Source organism: Salvelinus namaycush, chromosome 5 (assembly GCF_016432855.1).
Source record: "Salvelinus namaycush isolate Seneca chromosome 5, SaNama_1.0, whole genome shotgun sequence".
In the NCBI taxonomy this organism is placed as follows: Eukaryota; Metazoa; Chordata; class Actinopteri; order Salmoniformes; family Salmonidae; genus Salvelinus; species Salvelinus namaycush.
Genome location: NC_052311.1, coordinates 68256733 through 68274187, shown reverse-complemented (window position 1 = coordinate 68274187; position 17455 = coordinate 68256733). Strand labels below are relative to the sequence as shown.

The 17455-nt window shown below is 45.7% G+C and overlaps 1 protein-coding gene across 1 annotated transcript in view; it reads left to right on the top strand.

Moving 5' to 3' along the window:
* The window catches only part of LOC120047307 (serine/threonine-protein kinase SBK2-like), a 34189-nt gene extending 18237 nt beyond the window's left edge, over positions 1–15952 (top strand). Inside the window, exons 2-6 of the mRNA XM_038992829.1 lie at positions 11918–12062; positions 13902–14104; positions 15152–15403; positions 15434–15634; positions 15698–15952. Coding sequence (XP_038848757.1) covers positions 11918–12062; positions 13902–14104; positions 15152–15403; positions 15434–15634; positions 15698–15952 — 1056 coding nt within the window. The remainder of the gene's footprint in view (positions 1–11917; positions 12063–13901; positions 14105–15151; positions 15404–15433; positions 15635–15697) is intronic.
* Positions 15953–17455: the final 1503 nt, after the last annotated feature.

Sequence of the window (17455 nt, the reverse complement as noted above, 5' to 3'; positions counted from 1 at the left end):
CGTCTACTGAAACAGAGTGAGTCTCTCTGCACCGTCTCGTCTACTGAAACAGAGTGAGTCTCTCTGCACTGTCTCGTCTACTGAAACGCAATAGAATTAAGATGAAGCAGCTGTACAAAGTCCCTTTCGAAAGAAACTCAGTCCGTGTAAAACAACTGAGATATGAATATGTGCAGGTAAGCTATACTATCCTATCATTGGTACTGGATCTGGAAGTGTATGGTGCTACATCATATTGACTGATCCCTGTCTTTTCATAATGTGCTACATTGTCTTGTCTCTTTCAGAGAGTCATGGAGCTAGAAGCAGATGCAGTGCATCATGAGCTAATATAGATGGACGAGGCAGGTTTCAACCTTGCAAAAACAAGGGGCGGCGGCAGAAATATCATCGGACACCGTGCCATCATCAACGTCCCGGGACAACGTGGTGGCAACATAACAATGTGTGTGGCTATTAGTCAAAACAGCATCCTTCACCATCATGCAATCCTAGGCCCATACAACACTGCACACATTATCACATTTCTGGACACCCTCCACAACAGACTAATCCCTAATGACCAGGGGCCAGAGCAGCCCAGGTACGTTATCATCTGGGACAATGTTAGTTTCCACCGGGATGCTGTGATTCGCAATTGGTTCACAGGTCACCCACTTTTCATCGCACTCAATCTCCCCCATACTCTCCGTTCTTGAATCCTATTGAGGAATTCTTCTCTGTATGGCGTTGGAAGGTGTATGACCTCCTCCTTCTACAGGAGGAGGCTTGTGGAGACATGGATCAGGGGCCAGGCCTGGATACGGCACTCCAGGCGATACTTTCCACGCCGCCTAGCTCAAAACAACATCACATGTGATGTGGATGAAGTCTTATGGCCAGACCCACAAAGAAGGTGAGACGTAGCTTCATTTTGTTCTCTTCTTTTTTTCTAGAACAAATGTTTTTGTTTTCTTTTACTGCGCTTTTGTTGTTTGAGGAGTGTTAGAACATTCTGAGAGAGGAAAAATAATCACCTTATTTGTATTGATAGTGTGTTATGTTCGCAATACACATCCATACTTTACACATTTGGATACCTGTGTGTATGTGTGGTTACTACATGTATGACAAAACTTTATTGCAAACTGCTATGTCCTGCACACAGAAAGAGCAAAAGCCACAAGTGTTTTTCATTCATACTATCAATGCCTAGTTGGTGTGCTTATTCAAATGTGTACTGTATTGACGCAAAAACACGATTTTTAAAAGAGTTTGAAGAGTTTTGCAAGAATTGTTTGCTTTTGCAAGAGATGTATAATGTTTTGCTGGTTTGGTGTAAGGTTTTGTGGTTAGTGTGTAGAGTTTTGCAAAAATAACCTATAGTTTCAAAGAAACTATAGCAATCAGGAAAAACTGTAAACTGCAAAAAGGCTATCTGTACAGTACAAGTCATTTAGGAGCAGAAAGGTACACTATGTCATTGGTCTGCAACTGTCAACAACAATGTTTTGTTAATGGAAGGAGAGAGTGTGTGTGTGCGAGCGTACATGTCTGCATGCTGGTGTGTGTATGAGCGTGTGTGCGTGCAAGTGTATACGGGTGTGTATGTACAGTATATGCGGTGTGGGTGTGTGTGAGCATGTGTGTACAGTTGAAGTCGGAAGTTAACATACACTTCGGTTGGAGTCATTAAAACTTGTTTTTCAACCAATCCACAAATTTCTTGTTAACAAACTATAGTCTTGGCAAGTCGGTTAGGGCATCTACATTGTGCATGACACAAGTAATTTTTCCAACACCTGAAGGTACCACGTTCATCTGTACAAACAATAGTACGCAAGTATAAACACCATGGGACCACGCAGCCATCATACCGGTCAGGAAGGAGACGCGTTCTCTCTCCTAGAGATGAACGTACTTTGGTGCGAAAAGCGCAAATCAATCCCAGAACAACAGCAAAGGACCTTGTGAAGATGCTGGAGGAAACAGGTACAAAAGTATCTATATCCACAGTAAAACGAGATAACCTGAAAGGCCGCTCAGCAAGGAAGAAGCCACTGCTCCAAAACCGCCATAAAAAAGCCAGACTACGTTTTGCAACTGCACATGGGGACAAAGATCGTACTTTTTGGAGAAATGTCCTCTGTTGTGATGAGGCAAAAATAGAATTGTTTGGCCATAATGACCATCGTTATGTTTGGAGGAAAAGGGGAAGGCTTGCAAGCCGAAGAACACCATCCCAACCGTGAAGCATGGGGGTGGCAGCATCATGTTGTGGGGGTGCTTTGCTGCAGGAGGGACTGGTGCACTTCACAAAATAGATGGCATCATGAGGCAGGAAAACTATGTGGATATATTGAAGCAACATCTCAAGACATCAGTCAGGAAGTTAAGCTTGGTCACAAATGGGTCTTCCAAATGGACAATGACCCCAAGCATACTTCCAAAGTTGTGGCAAAATGGCTGAAGGACAACAAAGCCAAGGTATTGGAGTGGCCATTACAAAGCCCTGACCTCCAATCCTATAGAAGATTTGTGGGCAGAACTGAAAAAGCGTGTGCGAGCAAGGAGGCCTACAAACCTGACTCAGTTACACCAGCTCTGTCAGGAGGAATGGGCCAGAATTTACCCAATTTATTGTGGGAAGCTTGTGGAAGGCTACCCAAAACGTTTGACCCTAGTTAAACAATTTAAAGGCAATGCTACCAAATACTAATTGAGTGTATGTAAACTTCTGACCCACTGGGAATGTGATGAAAGAATTAAAATCTGAAATATATAATTCGCTCTACTAATATTCTGACATTTCACATTCTTAAAATAAAGTGGTGATCCTAACTGACCTAAGACAGGGAATTGTTACTAGGATTAAATGTCAGGAATTGTGAAACACTGAGTTCAAATGTATTTGGCTAAGGTGTATGTAAACTTCCGACTTGTGAAATTGTGAAATTGTGAAATTAAATTAAATTTAAGCAGAGTAGGCTGGGTGTCCATTCATAGGTAGTGATGAGACATGTTCCTGGTGGAGTGGTGGCAGGTTGTCACAGCAGGGGCATGGGGAGCCCACAGAGCGAACGCCCCCCCCCCCCCCCGTCAGGCCACTCAGCAGCTGTAGTAACCTGAGTGTATATGGGTGGTTGCTATAACAGCCTGTGTTTTAGTTACACAGCACACAGAGAGAGAGCCCTCTGCAATAATAGTACAGTAGTACGTAGTATCAGGGGAAATCTGAGGAGACAGAAAGAGAAGGAGGGTGTCGGGGGAGAGAGATGTACAAGAGGTCCCAGTTCATTGGCACTAAGCAGGGAAAAGGAGTTGGCATGTAGATGGCACTGTGGTATTAAGCTGTTTGGTAAGGTAAAGTTTCAGCTGTTAGCTTTGTCACTCACTGATGATGGGACATAACACAGTTTGGGCTAGAGGGAGGGAGGGAGGTAAAGAGCGAGAAAGGTGGAGGGGAGAGGAAGATAAGTAGGGAGAAAGGGGAAAGACAGAAATGTAGCTTTGAGAGCTTACCAATAATATATGTTTTGTATGATGAAAAATAGATGACTAATGCATTAGGCTTTTCTAAACTTTGTGCTCCCACCTGCTCAGCGCCGCCAGAGTCTTCCTCCTGTCCAGCGCCGCCTGAGTCTCCCTCCTGTCCAGCGCCGCCTGAGTCTCCCTCCTGTCCAGCGCTGCCTGAGTCTCCCTCCTGTCCAGCGCCGCCTGAGCCGCCCTCCTGTCCAGCGCCCCCTGAGCCGCCCGTCTGTCCAGCGCCACCTGAGCCGCCCGTCTGTCCAGCGCCGCCTGAGCCGCCCGTCTGTCCAGCGCCATCTGTCAGGAGCCGCCAGAGCCGCCCGTTAGTCAGGAGCCGCCAGTACCGCCCGCCAGTCAGGAGCCGCCAGAGCCGCCTACCAGTCCGGAGCCGCCAGAGCCGCCCGCCAGTCCAGAACCGCCAGAGCCACCCGCCAGTTCGGAGCCGCCAGAGCCGCCTGCCAGTCCAGAGCCGCCAGAGCCGCCCGCCAGTCCGGAGCCGCCAGAGCCGCACGCCAGTCCGGAGCTGCCTGAGCCGCCCGTCTGTCTAGCGCCGCCTGAGCCGCCCGTCTGTCCAGCGCCGCCTGAGCCGCCCGTCTGTCCAGCGCCGCCTGAGCCGCCTGTCTGTCCAGCGCCGCCAGAGCCGCCCGTCAGTCAGGAGCCGCCAGAGCCGCCCGCCAGTCAGGAGCCGCCAGAGCCGCCCTCCAGTCCGGAGCCGCCAGAGCCGCCCGCCAGTCCGGAGCTGCCAGAGCCGCCCGCCAGTCCGGAGCTGCCAGAGCCGCCCGCCAGTCTGGAGCTGCCAGAACCGCACACCAGTCCGGAGCTGCCAGAGCCGCCCTTCAGTCCGGAGCCGCCCTTCAGTCCGGAGCCGCCCTTCAGTCCGGAGCCGCCCTTCAGTCCGGAGCCGCCCTTCAGTCCGGAGCCGCCCCTCAGTCCGGAGCCGCCCCTCAGTCCGGAGCCGCCCCTCAGTCCGGAGCTGCCCCTCAGTCCGGAGCTGCCCCTCAGTCCAGTGGGGCCCCTCAGTCCAGTGGGGCCCTTTATTAGGGTTCCCAGTCCAAGGTCGGCGGCGAGGGTCTGAGGGGCGGCTCCGGACTGAGGGGTCTCCAGTGCGTCTCCTCGTGCCGGGGTACATGGCTCCAAAGAGGTTACTGAAGCGGGCAATGACTATGGTGGAGTGGGGTCCACGTCCCGCGCCAGAGCCGCCACCGCAGGCAGATGCCCACCCGGACCCTCCCCTATAGGTTTAGGATTTGCGGCCGGAGTCCGCACCTTGGGGGGGGGGGGGTACTGTCACGCCCTGACCATAGTTTGCTTTGTATGTTTCTGTTTTGTTTGGTCAGGGTGTGATCTGAGTGGGCATTCTATGTTGTATGTCTAGTTTGTCTGTTTCTATGTGTTTGGCCTGGCTTCTCAATCAGAGGCAGGTGTTTTTCGTTGTCTCTGATTGGGAGCCATATTTAGGTACCCTGTTTTGTCTTTGTTGGTTGTGGGTGATTGTTCCTGTTCCTGTTCCTGTGTTTGTGTATGTTCACCGTTCAGGACTGTTTCGTTTCGTTCTCGTGTTTTGTTGTTTTTTGTTATATTATTCGTGTTCATTAAAATGGATAATCATCACGCTGCATTTTGATCCGACATTTCTTACTCCTCGTCAGAGGAGGACGAATAATTCCGTGACAGAGAGGGTGTCTGTGTGTGAGATAGAGATGGAGTGAGAGTGAGAGTGAGATGAGAGAGTGTATGTGTGTGAGATAGAGAGGAGAGAGTGTATGTGTGTGAGAGAGAGAATAAGAGAGAGTGAGAGTGAGGGAGAAACGAGAGTGTGTGTGATAGAGAAGGAGAGAGAGAGAGAGTGAGGGAGAGACGAGAGAGTCTATGTGTGTGAGAGAGAGAATGAGAGTGTCTGTGTGTGAGATAGAGAAGGAGAGAGAGTGTCTGTGTGTGAGATAGAGAAGGAGAGAGAGAGTGTGTCTGTGTGTGAGATAGAGAAGGAGAGAGAGAGTGTGTACGTATGTGAGAGAGAGAAGGAAAGAGAGAGAGAGTGAGGGAGAGACGAGAGAGTGTATGTGTGTGAGAGAGAGAAGGAGAGAGAGAGAGAGAGTGTATGTGTGCGAGATAGAGATGGAGAGAGAGAGAGTGTCTGTGTGAGATAGAGAGAGAGTGTGTGTGTGTGAGATAGAGAAGGAGAGAGAGAGAGTGTCTGTGTGTGAGATAGAGATGGAGAGAGAGAGAGAGAGAGAGAGAGAGAGAGAGAGAGAGAGAGAGAGAGAGAGAGAGAGAGAGAGAGTGTGTCTGTGTGTGAGATAGAGATGGAGAGAGAGAGTGTATGTGTGTGAGATAGAGAAGGAGAGAGAGAGAGAGAGAGTGTGTCTGTGTGTGAGATAGAGAAGGAGAGAGAGAGAGTGTCTGTGTGAGATAGAGAGAGAGAGAGAGAGTGTGTGTGTGTGAGATAGAGAAGGAGAGAGAGAGAGTGTCTGTGTGTGAGATAGAGAAGGAGAGAGAGAGAGAGAGAGTGTCTGTGTGAGATAGAGATGGAGAGAGAGAGAGAGAGAGTGTGTCTGTGTGTGAGATAGAGATGGAGAGAGAGTGTATGTGTGTGAGATAGAGAAAGAGAGAGGGAGAGGGAGAGAGAAGAAGAAAGAGAGTGAGGGAGAGACCAGAGAGCAGAGATATGTTGAGTAATAGGGATTTAATACAACATGCAGATTGGCAGGAGAAGTCATTGGAAGCTAAACTCCATCAGATGCAGTGATGGTGGAAACAGCTTGTTAGCTCATTCAGACCATCCTAATCCACCACGTCTGTTGATTAGATACGGAATCCAAACACTGTGGAAGGAATTCACGGAGTAAGACTGAGCGAGAAAGACAGAGAGTAGAAAAGAGTATGGGGAGGGGTGGTTATGTATGGGAGGAGAGAGACAGGGAGGGAGTAAGAGAGAGAGAGAGAAGAGTGAGAGAGAGAGAGAGAGAGAGAGAGGGGGGTGGTTGTGTATGGGAGGAGAGAGACATAGAGAGAATAAGAGAGAGAGAGAGAGAGAGGGAGAAGAGAGAGAGAGAGAGAGGGAGGGAACACAACGAATGGGTTACAGGGTTAATGTAGACAGACAGACTGACGGATTGGGCACATTTGAACATTAACACTGACGCTGAGAGGGAGCGAGCTAAGGACACGTGGGGAGAGGGAGAGGGTTGGAATACCTTACAACTATGGTACATGCATATTTGCTGGAAAAACAAGTGGGGGAACTTAGAGTGAGAGAGAGAGTGTGTGTTAGGGACAGAGAGAGAGAGGGAGAGCGGGAGGAGACAGAGAGCGGGAGGAGGGGGATAGAGAGAGGGGAGGAGACAGAGAGTGTGTGTTAGGGACAGAGAGGGAGAGCGGGAGGAGACAGAGAGCGGGAGGAGGGGGATAGAGAGAGGGGAGGAGACAGAGAGTGTGTGTTAGGGACAGAGAGAGAGGGAGGGAGGGGGAGGGGAGAGCAGGAGGAGGGGGATAGAGAGAGGGGAGGAGAGAGAGAGTGAGTGAAGTGGTGGTCTCTCAGGGAGAGAGACACGGTAAGTACCAAGGTCCTGGGGGATAGGAAGGTAGATATACCTCAGTGTCTGCTATAAAAACTACCAGCGCATGGACCTGCAGAGACAAAGTAACAATAACAGCCACTTGTGCTGCGATACAGATCTCCTAAAGAGTAGATCACCAGCGAAAGACAATAGTTAGGAACAGAACAGCAGCAGACCAACAGCAGACCTACAAAGGGTCAGGAGGGTGTTGAAGTCTATTTAGATGCTGACGAGGACCCAGACAAGCAGAACAGAGACAGACGTTCCCATTTGAGAAAACTCCACAATGACAGTAAGTGAATATTTCTTTTTAATTCAGCTATTGTTGTCCTTATGCAAATTGTATGAAAAGTGGCGTGTGTCATATATTTTAATTTCCACTATACCAACTGCAGAGAAATTCCATCGCAAAATAGTCATAAAGACACAAAGCCAATTTTTTTTATACAGCCAATGTCTTCCTCGCCTCACTACATCGACAGGAGGCTGATATGACATTGCACTATAGTCATATAAACATATAAACAGTGTTTTTACAAGTAGATTCATGATTTGTGTATTGTCTGACATTTTTACTGCATCGTTAGCAGCTAGTAAGTCAAGCCTTTCACTGCACCCACTATAGCATCTGCTGAACGCTTTACACAACCAATAAACTTTGATTTGCTTTTGATTTGATTTAGCCTGCTGTCAGATGTTGCATTGGACTTAGTTTGTTTCGGGGGTCACATTCTATGGACAATGGCATTATGTTTATGGGTCTGTAAATACAGTAACATCACTCTGACACTAGTATCTGCATAGTGAAGTGACATTGTAATATAGACATGTCTTCATATGGGGGCGTTCAGTTGGGGGTGTCAGTGGTTGCCACGGCCACGGGTCCAGAAAGGAGCACATAGTAGAGAGGCTTTTCAGCTTCCAGTGTTTATATCTTTACTGGTTTTACTTGTCTTTAAATCTGTTAATAGCGTTAGTCTTCTGACAGATCATAATACTGTCATAGAGGCCAATATTTCAATTACAGCTAGCTCTTATCGACAGGGGGATTCGTTGACCAATAAGGGATTAATTCATAATCACCTCAGGTTACAAGGACACAGTGAATGTCAGGTGGGTGAGCCTGGGGCAACTGTCTTCCACCTGTTGCAGCAACAAGTTACGCAATTGGTGTCAATTGGGAAACGTCATTGGACATTGTGATCAGTGCTAGGCGGGGGTCAATTTCATTTAAATTAAGAGTGAATTCAATCAATCAATTGAAAATAATTTGGTCAACGTTCAATTCATTCTCTGAATTGACATGGAAATGATCCCATTCCTGATTATGATACAAAGGAGTTGATATTTTCAGTGCTTTCAGATCAAATTGGGTTGAGGGAAATAATGACCTTTGACCTAATGTAGCCTATCAAATCAAAATGTATTTGTCACATGCGCCGAATACAACAACCTTACCGTGAAACAACCTTACCGTGAAATGCTTACTTACAAGCCCTTAACCAAAAGTGCAATTCAAGAAATAGAGTTTGTCATTTATGATAGAAAGGTATTATATATTTTCTCCAGCGTGCCCAGCAGCAGCATATTCAGACTGGTTGGACCCTGCTGACAAATTATTTGCTTCATATCAAATGTTTGGTGTTGTTGTGTGACAAGACACAGATAGTTCAGATAGTCCACTAAAATAAAAGTCCACCTACTCAAAGCCAACTCACCGATAGATTAACTGAGCGTTTCATCAGATGGAAGATTCTGCAGCTGAAAGTTAAAACATGTAACTGCTGTTTTTTACATTTGTTCCTAAGACCGTATTATTGTCTTTCTTTCAGTCTGTAATGTAACAGGTGCAAACTCCTGACCTTTGCGAATGCTTAGTAAATCAAGTCTTTTGTCAGTTACATCCAAAAGTATGTTACTCCCAACTCAAGTAATTACAGAAGTTAGAGCTGTGGGACGTAAACGAAAGGTTGCTAGTTCAAATCCCCGATCCGACTAGGTGGAAAATCTGTCGAAAGAATTACTCCAGGGTCATGGTCAATAATGACTGATGCCTGGCCGTAATCTCTCAGGGGGAGTGGGATATGCAAAACACACATTTCTATTTCACACTGCACACTGTAAGCACCCCCTATTTGACATCTTGATGCTCTATTATGCAACAAATATATGTGCAAGGTCGAACATATAAATATATCATGGTGTTATTATAGTTTCATCCATTGTGTTACGCAAACAGTCTTTACATCCCTGACTCATTTGCTGGGGTGATACTATAGGCGGGTTGGGATCCTATTTTAACGAGGTCAGCAGTTGTACAGTTGAAGACAGAAGTTTACATACACTTAGGTTGTAGTCATTAAAACTTATTTTTCAACCACTCCACAAATTTCTTGTTAACAAACTATAGTTTTGGCAAGTCGGTTAGGACATCTACTTTGTGCATGACACAAGTCATTTTTCCAACAATTGTTTACAAACAGATTACTTCACTTATAATTCACTGTAACACAATTCCAGTGTGTCAGAAGTTCACATACACTAAGTTAACTGTGCCTTTAAACAGCTTAGAAAATTCCAGAAAATGATGTCATGGCTTTAGAAGATTCTGATAGGCTAATTGACATAATTTGAGTTAATTGGAGGTGTACCTGTGGATGTATTTCAAGGCCTACCTTCAAACTCAGTGCCTCTTTGCTTGACATCATGGGAAAATCAAAAGAAATCAGCCAAGACCTCAGAAAAAAATTGTAGACATCCACAAGTTTGGTTCTTCCTTGGGAGCAATTTTCAAACGCCTGACGGTACCACGTTCATCTGTATAAATAATAGTACGCAAGTATAAACACCATGGGATCACGCAGCCATCATACCACTCAGGAAGGAGACACATTCTGTCTCCTAGAGATGAACGTACTTTGGTGCGAAAAGCGCAAATCAATCCCAGAACAACAGCAAAGGACCTTGTGAAGATGCTGGAGGAAACAGGTACAAAAGTATCTCTATCCACAGTAAAACGAGTCCTATATCGACATAACCTGAAAGGCCGCTCAGCAAGGAAGAAGCCACTGCTCCAAAACCGCCATAAAAAAAGCCAGACTACGTTTTACAACTGCACATGGGGACAAAGATTGTACTTTTTAGAGAAATGTCCTCTGGTCTGAGGAAACAAAAATAGAACTGTTTGGCCTTAATGACCATCGTTATGTTTGGAGGAAAAAGGGGGAGGCTTGCAAGCCGAAGAACACCATCCCAACTGTGACGCACGGGTGTGACAGCTTCATGTTGTGGGGGTGCTTTGCTACAGGAGGGACTGGTGCACTTCACAAAATAGATGGCATCATGAGGCAGGAAAATTATGTGGATATATTGAAGGAACATCTCAAGACATCAGTCAGGAAGTTAAAGCTTGGTCGCAAATGGGTCTTCCAAATGGACAATGACCCCAAGCATACTTCCAAAGTTGTGGCAAAATGGCTTAAGGACAACAAAGCCAAGCTATTTGTGTGGCCATCACAAAGCCCTGACCTCCAATCCTATAGAAGATTTGTGGGCAGAACTGAAAAAGCATGTGCGAGCAAGGAGGCCTGCAAACCTGACTCAATTACACCAGCTCTGTCAGGAGGAATGGGCCAAAATTCACCCAACTTATTGTGGGAAGGCTACCCAAAACGTTTGACCCAAGTTAAACAATTTAAAGGCAATGCTACCAAATACTAATTGAGTGTGTGTTAAATGTCTGACCCACTGGGAATGTTATGAAAGAAATAAAATCTGAAATAAATCATTCTCTCTGCTATTACTCTGACATTTCACGTCAGGAATTGTGAAAAACTGAGTTTAAATGTATTTGGCTAAGGTGTATGTAAACTTCCGACTTCAACTGTAAATAGGGGATCATACTGATGATATGATAGACACAGGGGACTGAGGGGACTGTAGGTATGTACATACAGCATGTTCTGGTTGCTCCAATGTGACATTCATCCGATCTCTCATCTCATAATTTTCTCACATTTTATGGTAATCCCTGAGGTCGCTGGACATCCTGTAACAGTACATTTTATGGTAATCCGCGAGGTCGCTGGACATCCTGTAACAGTACATTTTATGGTAATCCCTGAGGTCGCTGGACATCCTGTAACAGTACATTTTATGGTAATCCCTGAGGTCGCTGGACATCCTGTAACAGTACATTTTATGGTAATCCCCGAGGTCGCTGGACATCCTGTAACAGTACATTTTATGGTAATCCCCGAGGTCGCTGGACATCCTGTAACAGTACATTTTATGGTAATCCCTGAGGTCGCTGGACATCCTGTAACAGTACATTTTATGGTAATCCCTGAGGTCACTGGACATCCTGTAACAGTACATTTTATGGTAATCCCTGAGGTCGCTGGACATCCTGTAACAGTACATTTTATGGTAATCCCTGAGGTCGCTGGACATCCTGTAACAGTACATTTTATGGTAATCCCTGAGGTCGCTGGACATCCTGTAACAGTACATTTTATGGTAATCCCTGAGGTCGCTGGACATCCTGTAACAGTACATTTTATGGTGACACTGAACCATATCCACCCAAGCATACATGTATCAGCAAGTTGATCAATCAATCATTCAATTGATAAATCAAAATGTATTTATATTGCATTTGTCATAATGTGTTTAGTATTTATTCCCACTGCTCGTTGACCATTTTCAGTGTTGGTTGGTTATTCACCATGCAACGAGGTAGCCTACAAGCCTAGTCAATTCCTGCTAGTGTAACAAGATATTGGCAATGAAACATCAACTCCTTAGAAAAATGTTCTCCCTATTTGACCATGTTTCCTTGTTTTCTCTGTCAGGCTGCAGCTCAGGAACTGGACGAGCTATGTTTCCTCTCAGCCCAGTCCATGTCCACTCTGGAGACCTCCGACCACTTCCAGATGGTCAAGCTGCTGGGAGAGGGATCCTACGGCAAGGTCATGCTGGCCGTCCACAAGAAGAGAGGTCAGTAAACCACCAGAGGTCACTGTGGTGGTCCCTGACCCCGGTCCTGGAGAGTTATGGGATGGGCAGGCGTTATAAATGATGCCTTCCTGTATTATACTTATGCTAAAACATATATTCTGTTCTACTGAGCCACTTACTTTATGTTTGTATTCTTATCTTCTATAATTCCTCATTGTTGTTGCATTGTCGAGAATGAACCTGTCAGTAAGCATTTAGCTGGACGGTATATACCATGTGTATCCCATACATACGGCTAATAAAACTTGAAACATGTTAGTGTCCACTACACACCTATAAAGGCTTGTTATAAAGGTAAAACATTGTCAAAGACTCCGGCCACCCTAGTCATAAACTGTTCTCTCTGCTACCGCACGGCAAGTGGTACCGGAGCGCCAAGTCTAGGTCCATGAGGCTTCTAAACAGCTTCTACCCCCAAGCCATAAGACTCCTGAACAGCTAATCAAATGGCTACCCAAACTATTTGCATTGCCCCCCCCTTCCCCTCTCCACACCACTGCCACTCTCGGTTGTCATCTATCCATAGTCACTTTAATAACTCTACCCACATGTACAAACTACCTCAACTAACCGGTGCCCCCGCACATTGACTCTGTACCGGCACCCCACTGTATATATTGTTATTTTTTACTGCTGCTCTTTAATTACTTGTTACTTTTATCTCTTATTCTTATCGTATTTTTTTTTTTTTAAACCCCACTGTTGGCTAGGGGCTCGTAAGTAAGCATTTTACTGTAAGGTCTACACCTGTTGTATTCGGTGCATGTGACTAATACAATTTTATTTCTGGTTCTAGTGAAGTATGGGTCTGAAGGGGTCTGGGGTTACAGTTCAGAGGATAAAACTACACGTGAACAGTGAGTGGTTATTTGTCCTACATAAGGGTAGAGGTGTCAATTTAACCGTTACCATGAGTGTTGCTGATATGAAGTGCTTTACTACATTCTTGGGGATAGAGTTGCTGTGGGGTTTCCTCAGGGGAGAATGACTGCCCCTTCTCATTGAAGCCACGCGGAGTTGGATGGGTTACTTTCTAAATGTCATACGTAACAGTTACTAGTTACCTGTCCAAAATTGTAATCAGTAACTTTAGGATTACCCAAACTCAGTAATCTGATTACTTTCCCCTAAAGAGGCATTAAAAGAAGACAAAAACTATCCATCAAACGTATTTGGTGTGTCATCATAGAGGTCTCTGACTTGTGGTCAGACTCATTGGGTGGAACAAACTTAATTAAACATACGCCTTTTTACAATGCTGAATTGAATGTCATTGACAAAACAGAAAGGTGTCATAATGTATTTTTTTGCAAGCATCCTTTCTGAATTGAAAAGTAATCCAAGAAGTAATCATCTAGTTTTTCAAAATATATGTAATCGGATTACAATATTTTTGCAGGCAATGTAATTTCTTAGTTAGTTTTTTTAACCAGTTCTCCGCAACCCTGAAACCCTGGAAGTTCAAGGCCAACCGCATTACGGCAGGCATTGTTAGCAAAAAATGGGATCCCCATGATATGTGAATGGAAAATTGTCAATCTTCGTGGTGAATCTTTGTGTAAATAAAAAACGTTGTCACGTGATTGATGGCTTTGTCCATTCATAAACAGTCATTGGATTTCCTCTATCTAAACCCCAGGGAATAGGGAAGTAATGTAATTTAGACATCCCCGGGGCTATATGTTTTTATGTTATCAATGTGGTCACAGTGATGACAACATGATTTACTCTATAATTGATCTATTGATGTTTTGGTGCAGTATTTGATTTGATTTGAATGTCTAAATAATTTCTGGGGCCTCTCCTCCTCTCCATCAGGCACTCCCATGGCTCTGAAGTTCTTCCCCCGCCAGTCCACATCCCTCTTCTCTTTCCTGCGTGAATACAACCTCTCCCTTTCTTATTGCACTCATCCCTCTCTCACCCGGGCCCTGGGTATCTTCTTCTACACCCCCTGCTACTACGTCTTCGCCCAGCAGGCTGGTCTCTATGGAGACCTCTACAGTGTCATCGTGTCAGAGGTCAGTTAGAATCATACATCTGTTTATAGTCTCTGAGACAGTCATACATGAGAGGTGTTTCATTTCAATGTCAAAGCACTAAAGCTAAGTGCACAACACAGACCCAGTATTGCAATTCCTCCGAGGTCTGACCTCTGTCTGCCACCACCTCTACTGTTCCATATTGCCCTGGTCCTAGTTGCCCTCTTCCTCTGTCAATGAGTACATGATAAAGACTTCAATGGAATCTCTCCAGTAGCCTCCACCTCGTCCCCTCTAGTGACTCTTTGTTTGTGTCGGTCTATGCCAGTAACCTACAGTGGATGATAAGCTTGCATCATCTTCAAGACCCTGGTGCTTGCCTACAGAGCAGCAAGGGGAACTGCACCTCCTTACCTTCAGGCTATGTTCAAACCCTACATCCCAACCTGAGCACTCCGTTCTGCCACCTCTGGTCTCTTGGGCCTCCCACCCCTGGTCCTGCTCAGCCCAGTCCAAGCTCTTCTCTGTCCTGGCATCCCAATGGTGGAACAACTTTTACCCTATAGTCATGCCTATTTTTCGAAAACGTCTGAAACCCTACCTCTTTGAAGAGTATCTTAAATAACTCTCACGGTGCCCCCTCCCCCCACCTCTTTTCACCCTAGCACTGACTTTGCTGGTAAATGCTTTGTCGAGGGAAAATTTCCTTGATACGATTGTGATGTGTTGTTGTCTCACCTATATACTGTATCTTCAGATGACTGCACTAATTGTAAGTCGCGCTGGAGAAGAGTGTCTGCTAAATGTTTAACTTGTAAATGTGAAAAATTACAAGGTGTTTGCTGTCCCCGATCCTTTTAGCATCTATGGGTGGGACGAGGACAACGTGATAGAACAGTGGTTCCCAAACATTTTTGCATCGTGACCCACATAAAGCTTTTTGTGTGACCTAACTAGTAAACTAAACCTAGCAGCCACCTACGTTAAACCATGACCCAAAAGGAATCCAGGCCATACCATTTATGAAACAATGATATACAGTATAATGTTGTTTCTCTTTCTCCCTCTGTCTCTCTCTGTCTCCAGGTGGGTGTAGATGAAGAGTGTGTCCAGAGGGTGATGTCTCAGCTGAGTGGTGCCGTCTCATACCTCCACTCCATGGGCTTCGTCCACCGGGACATCAAACCAGAGAACATCTTCCTGTGTGACCGCGCCTGTCGCTGGGTAAAACTGGGTGACTTCGGCCTGGCCCGCCCCACTGGCTGCACCATCCGCGCCGTCTGGTACGACTCGCCCTTCTGCACGCCTGAGGTGGAGCAGGCCAAAGAGTCTGAGAAAGTGAGGGAGCAGAGAGAGGAGGATGGAGAGGAGGAGGAGAACATTTGGATCACAGTGGAGACCACTATAGACAGCTGGGCCCTGGGCGTGCTGGTCTACTGCCTGCTGACGGGATGCTTTCCCTGGGAAGAGACAACCCACGACGACCCTGCCTACCGGAGGTACAAGGAGTGGTACGACCGCGAGACGGAGAGGGAGGAAAGGAGCGAGGGACTGAGAGGGGAGGAGGAAGTAATTTGGTGCGAAGGTGAAAGGGAAAAGAACAATATCTTGAGCCTGGAGAAGAATCAGAAGTCGAACCCTGTGGCCCCACAGTTTGAAGGCTTCAGCCCACTGGTGATGTCTCTTTTCAGGGAGCTGCTTAACCCACAGCCCAGGCTTCGAGGAGGCCCTGACGAGATCCTCAGCTACCTGGGTGGGCCTTGGTTGATGGAGACGGAGAGAGAGGAGAAGAGGAAAGCAGAGGAGGTAGAGAAGGAGGCCAGGAAAATAAGAGAGGCAGGAACGGTGGAGGAAGGGAGGGAGAGGGAGGGAAGAGGGGAGAGATAAAGTGTTTCATACTAGACAGGTTCGAGAATTTTTAAGATGTACTGTACATTTTCAAAGAGAATATTTGCTTTATAGAGGTTGATATTCAGAATATTTTGCTGAACATTTCTTACTCTGTGTTGATAGAATTGAGACTACTGTATTTTGATATTGCTGTATGTTTCACCTTGTAATAGTTCTCTACAGTGTAATGCAACTTAATATTATTTGTGTGTGTGTGAGCGTGCATGTGCCATACCTGCCTGTGTATGTGCATGCTTGAACACGATCGTGAGTGTGCATGTGTGCTTAGGGCTAGGTAGCCTCTTAAGAGAATACATGAATTAGTTCTCCTTCAACACACAGGCTGTATTATAATGATCACTCTATGACACTTTATGCTGTAAAAATATCTGAATAAATCAGTTTGTATTTATATACATGTCTTGCTTCTCTATGTATGTCTAATACACTTTTTCTTGTATTATTTAAAAAAAATACATTTTCCAATATGCAAACCTAGGGATTTTGTCAAAAATCTGCAAAACAACTAGGTTATCCACAAGTGTACCTGGCTCCACGAGAGCACTTAAGGGGGCTTAGTCCCCTCAGTTCAAACTTTTGCCAACTCAGTTTTCATTTTAAGTCACTATATAAAAATAGCAAAAAAGTTACAATGACTGAGTGACAGTTTGGTGCAAAAATAAATGTGTCCCCGCTGCGTTGTGTCGGCACAATAGACAGAATGTGCCGCAGTGTGTGTATGGGGCTATGGAAAGCTACTGGGGCGGTTAAATCAAATCAAATCCTATTTTATGCACCGAATACAACAGGTGTAGACCTTACAGTGAAATGTTTACTTACAAGCCCTTAAAACCAACAATGCGGTTTTAAGAAAAATCAGGGTTAAGTAAAAAAAATAGATAAGTAAAAAATAAAAATAGCAAATAATTAAAAAGCAGCTGTAAAATAGCATTAGAGAGGCTGTATACAGGAGGTACTGGTACAGCAGGAGGTATCGAGAGAGGCTGTATACAGGAGGTACTGGTACAGCAGGAGGTATTGAGAGAGGCTGTATACAGGAGGTCCTGGTACATCAGGAGGTATTGAGAGAGGCTGTATACAGGAGGTATCGAGAGAGGCTGTATACAGGAGGTACTGGTACATCAGGAGGTATTGAGAGAGGCTGTATACAGGAGGTATCGAGAGAGGCTGTATACAGGAGGTACCGGTACATCAGGAGGTATCGAGAGAGGCTGTATACAGGAGGTACCGGTACATCAGGAGGTATCGAGAGAGGCTGTATACAGTTGGAGCTGGTACAGCAGGAGGTATCGAGAGAGGCTGTATACAGGAGGTACCGGTACATCAGGAGGTATCGAGAGAGCCTGTATACAGGAGGTACCGGTACATCAGGAGGCATCGAGATAGGCTGTATACAGGAGGTACCGGTACAGCAGGAGGTATCGAGAGAGGCTGTATACAGGAGGTACCGGTACATCAGGAGGCATCGAGAGAGGCTGT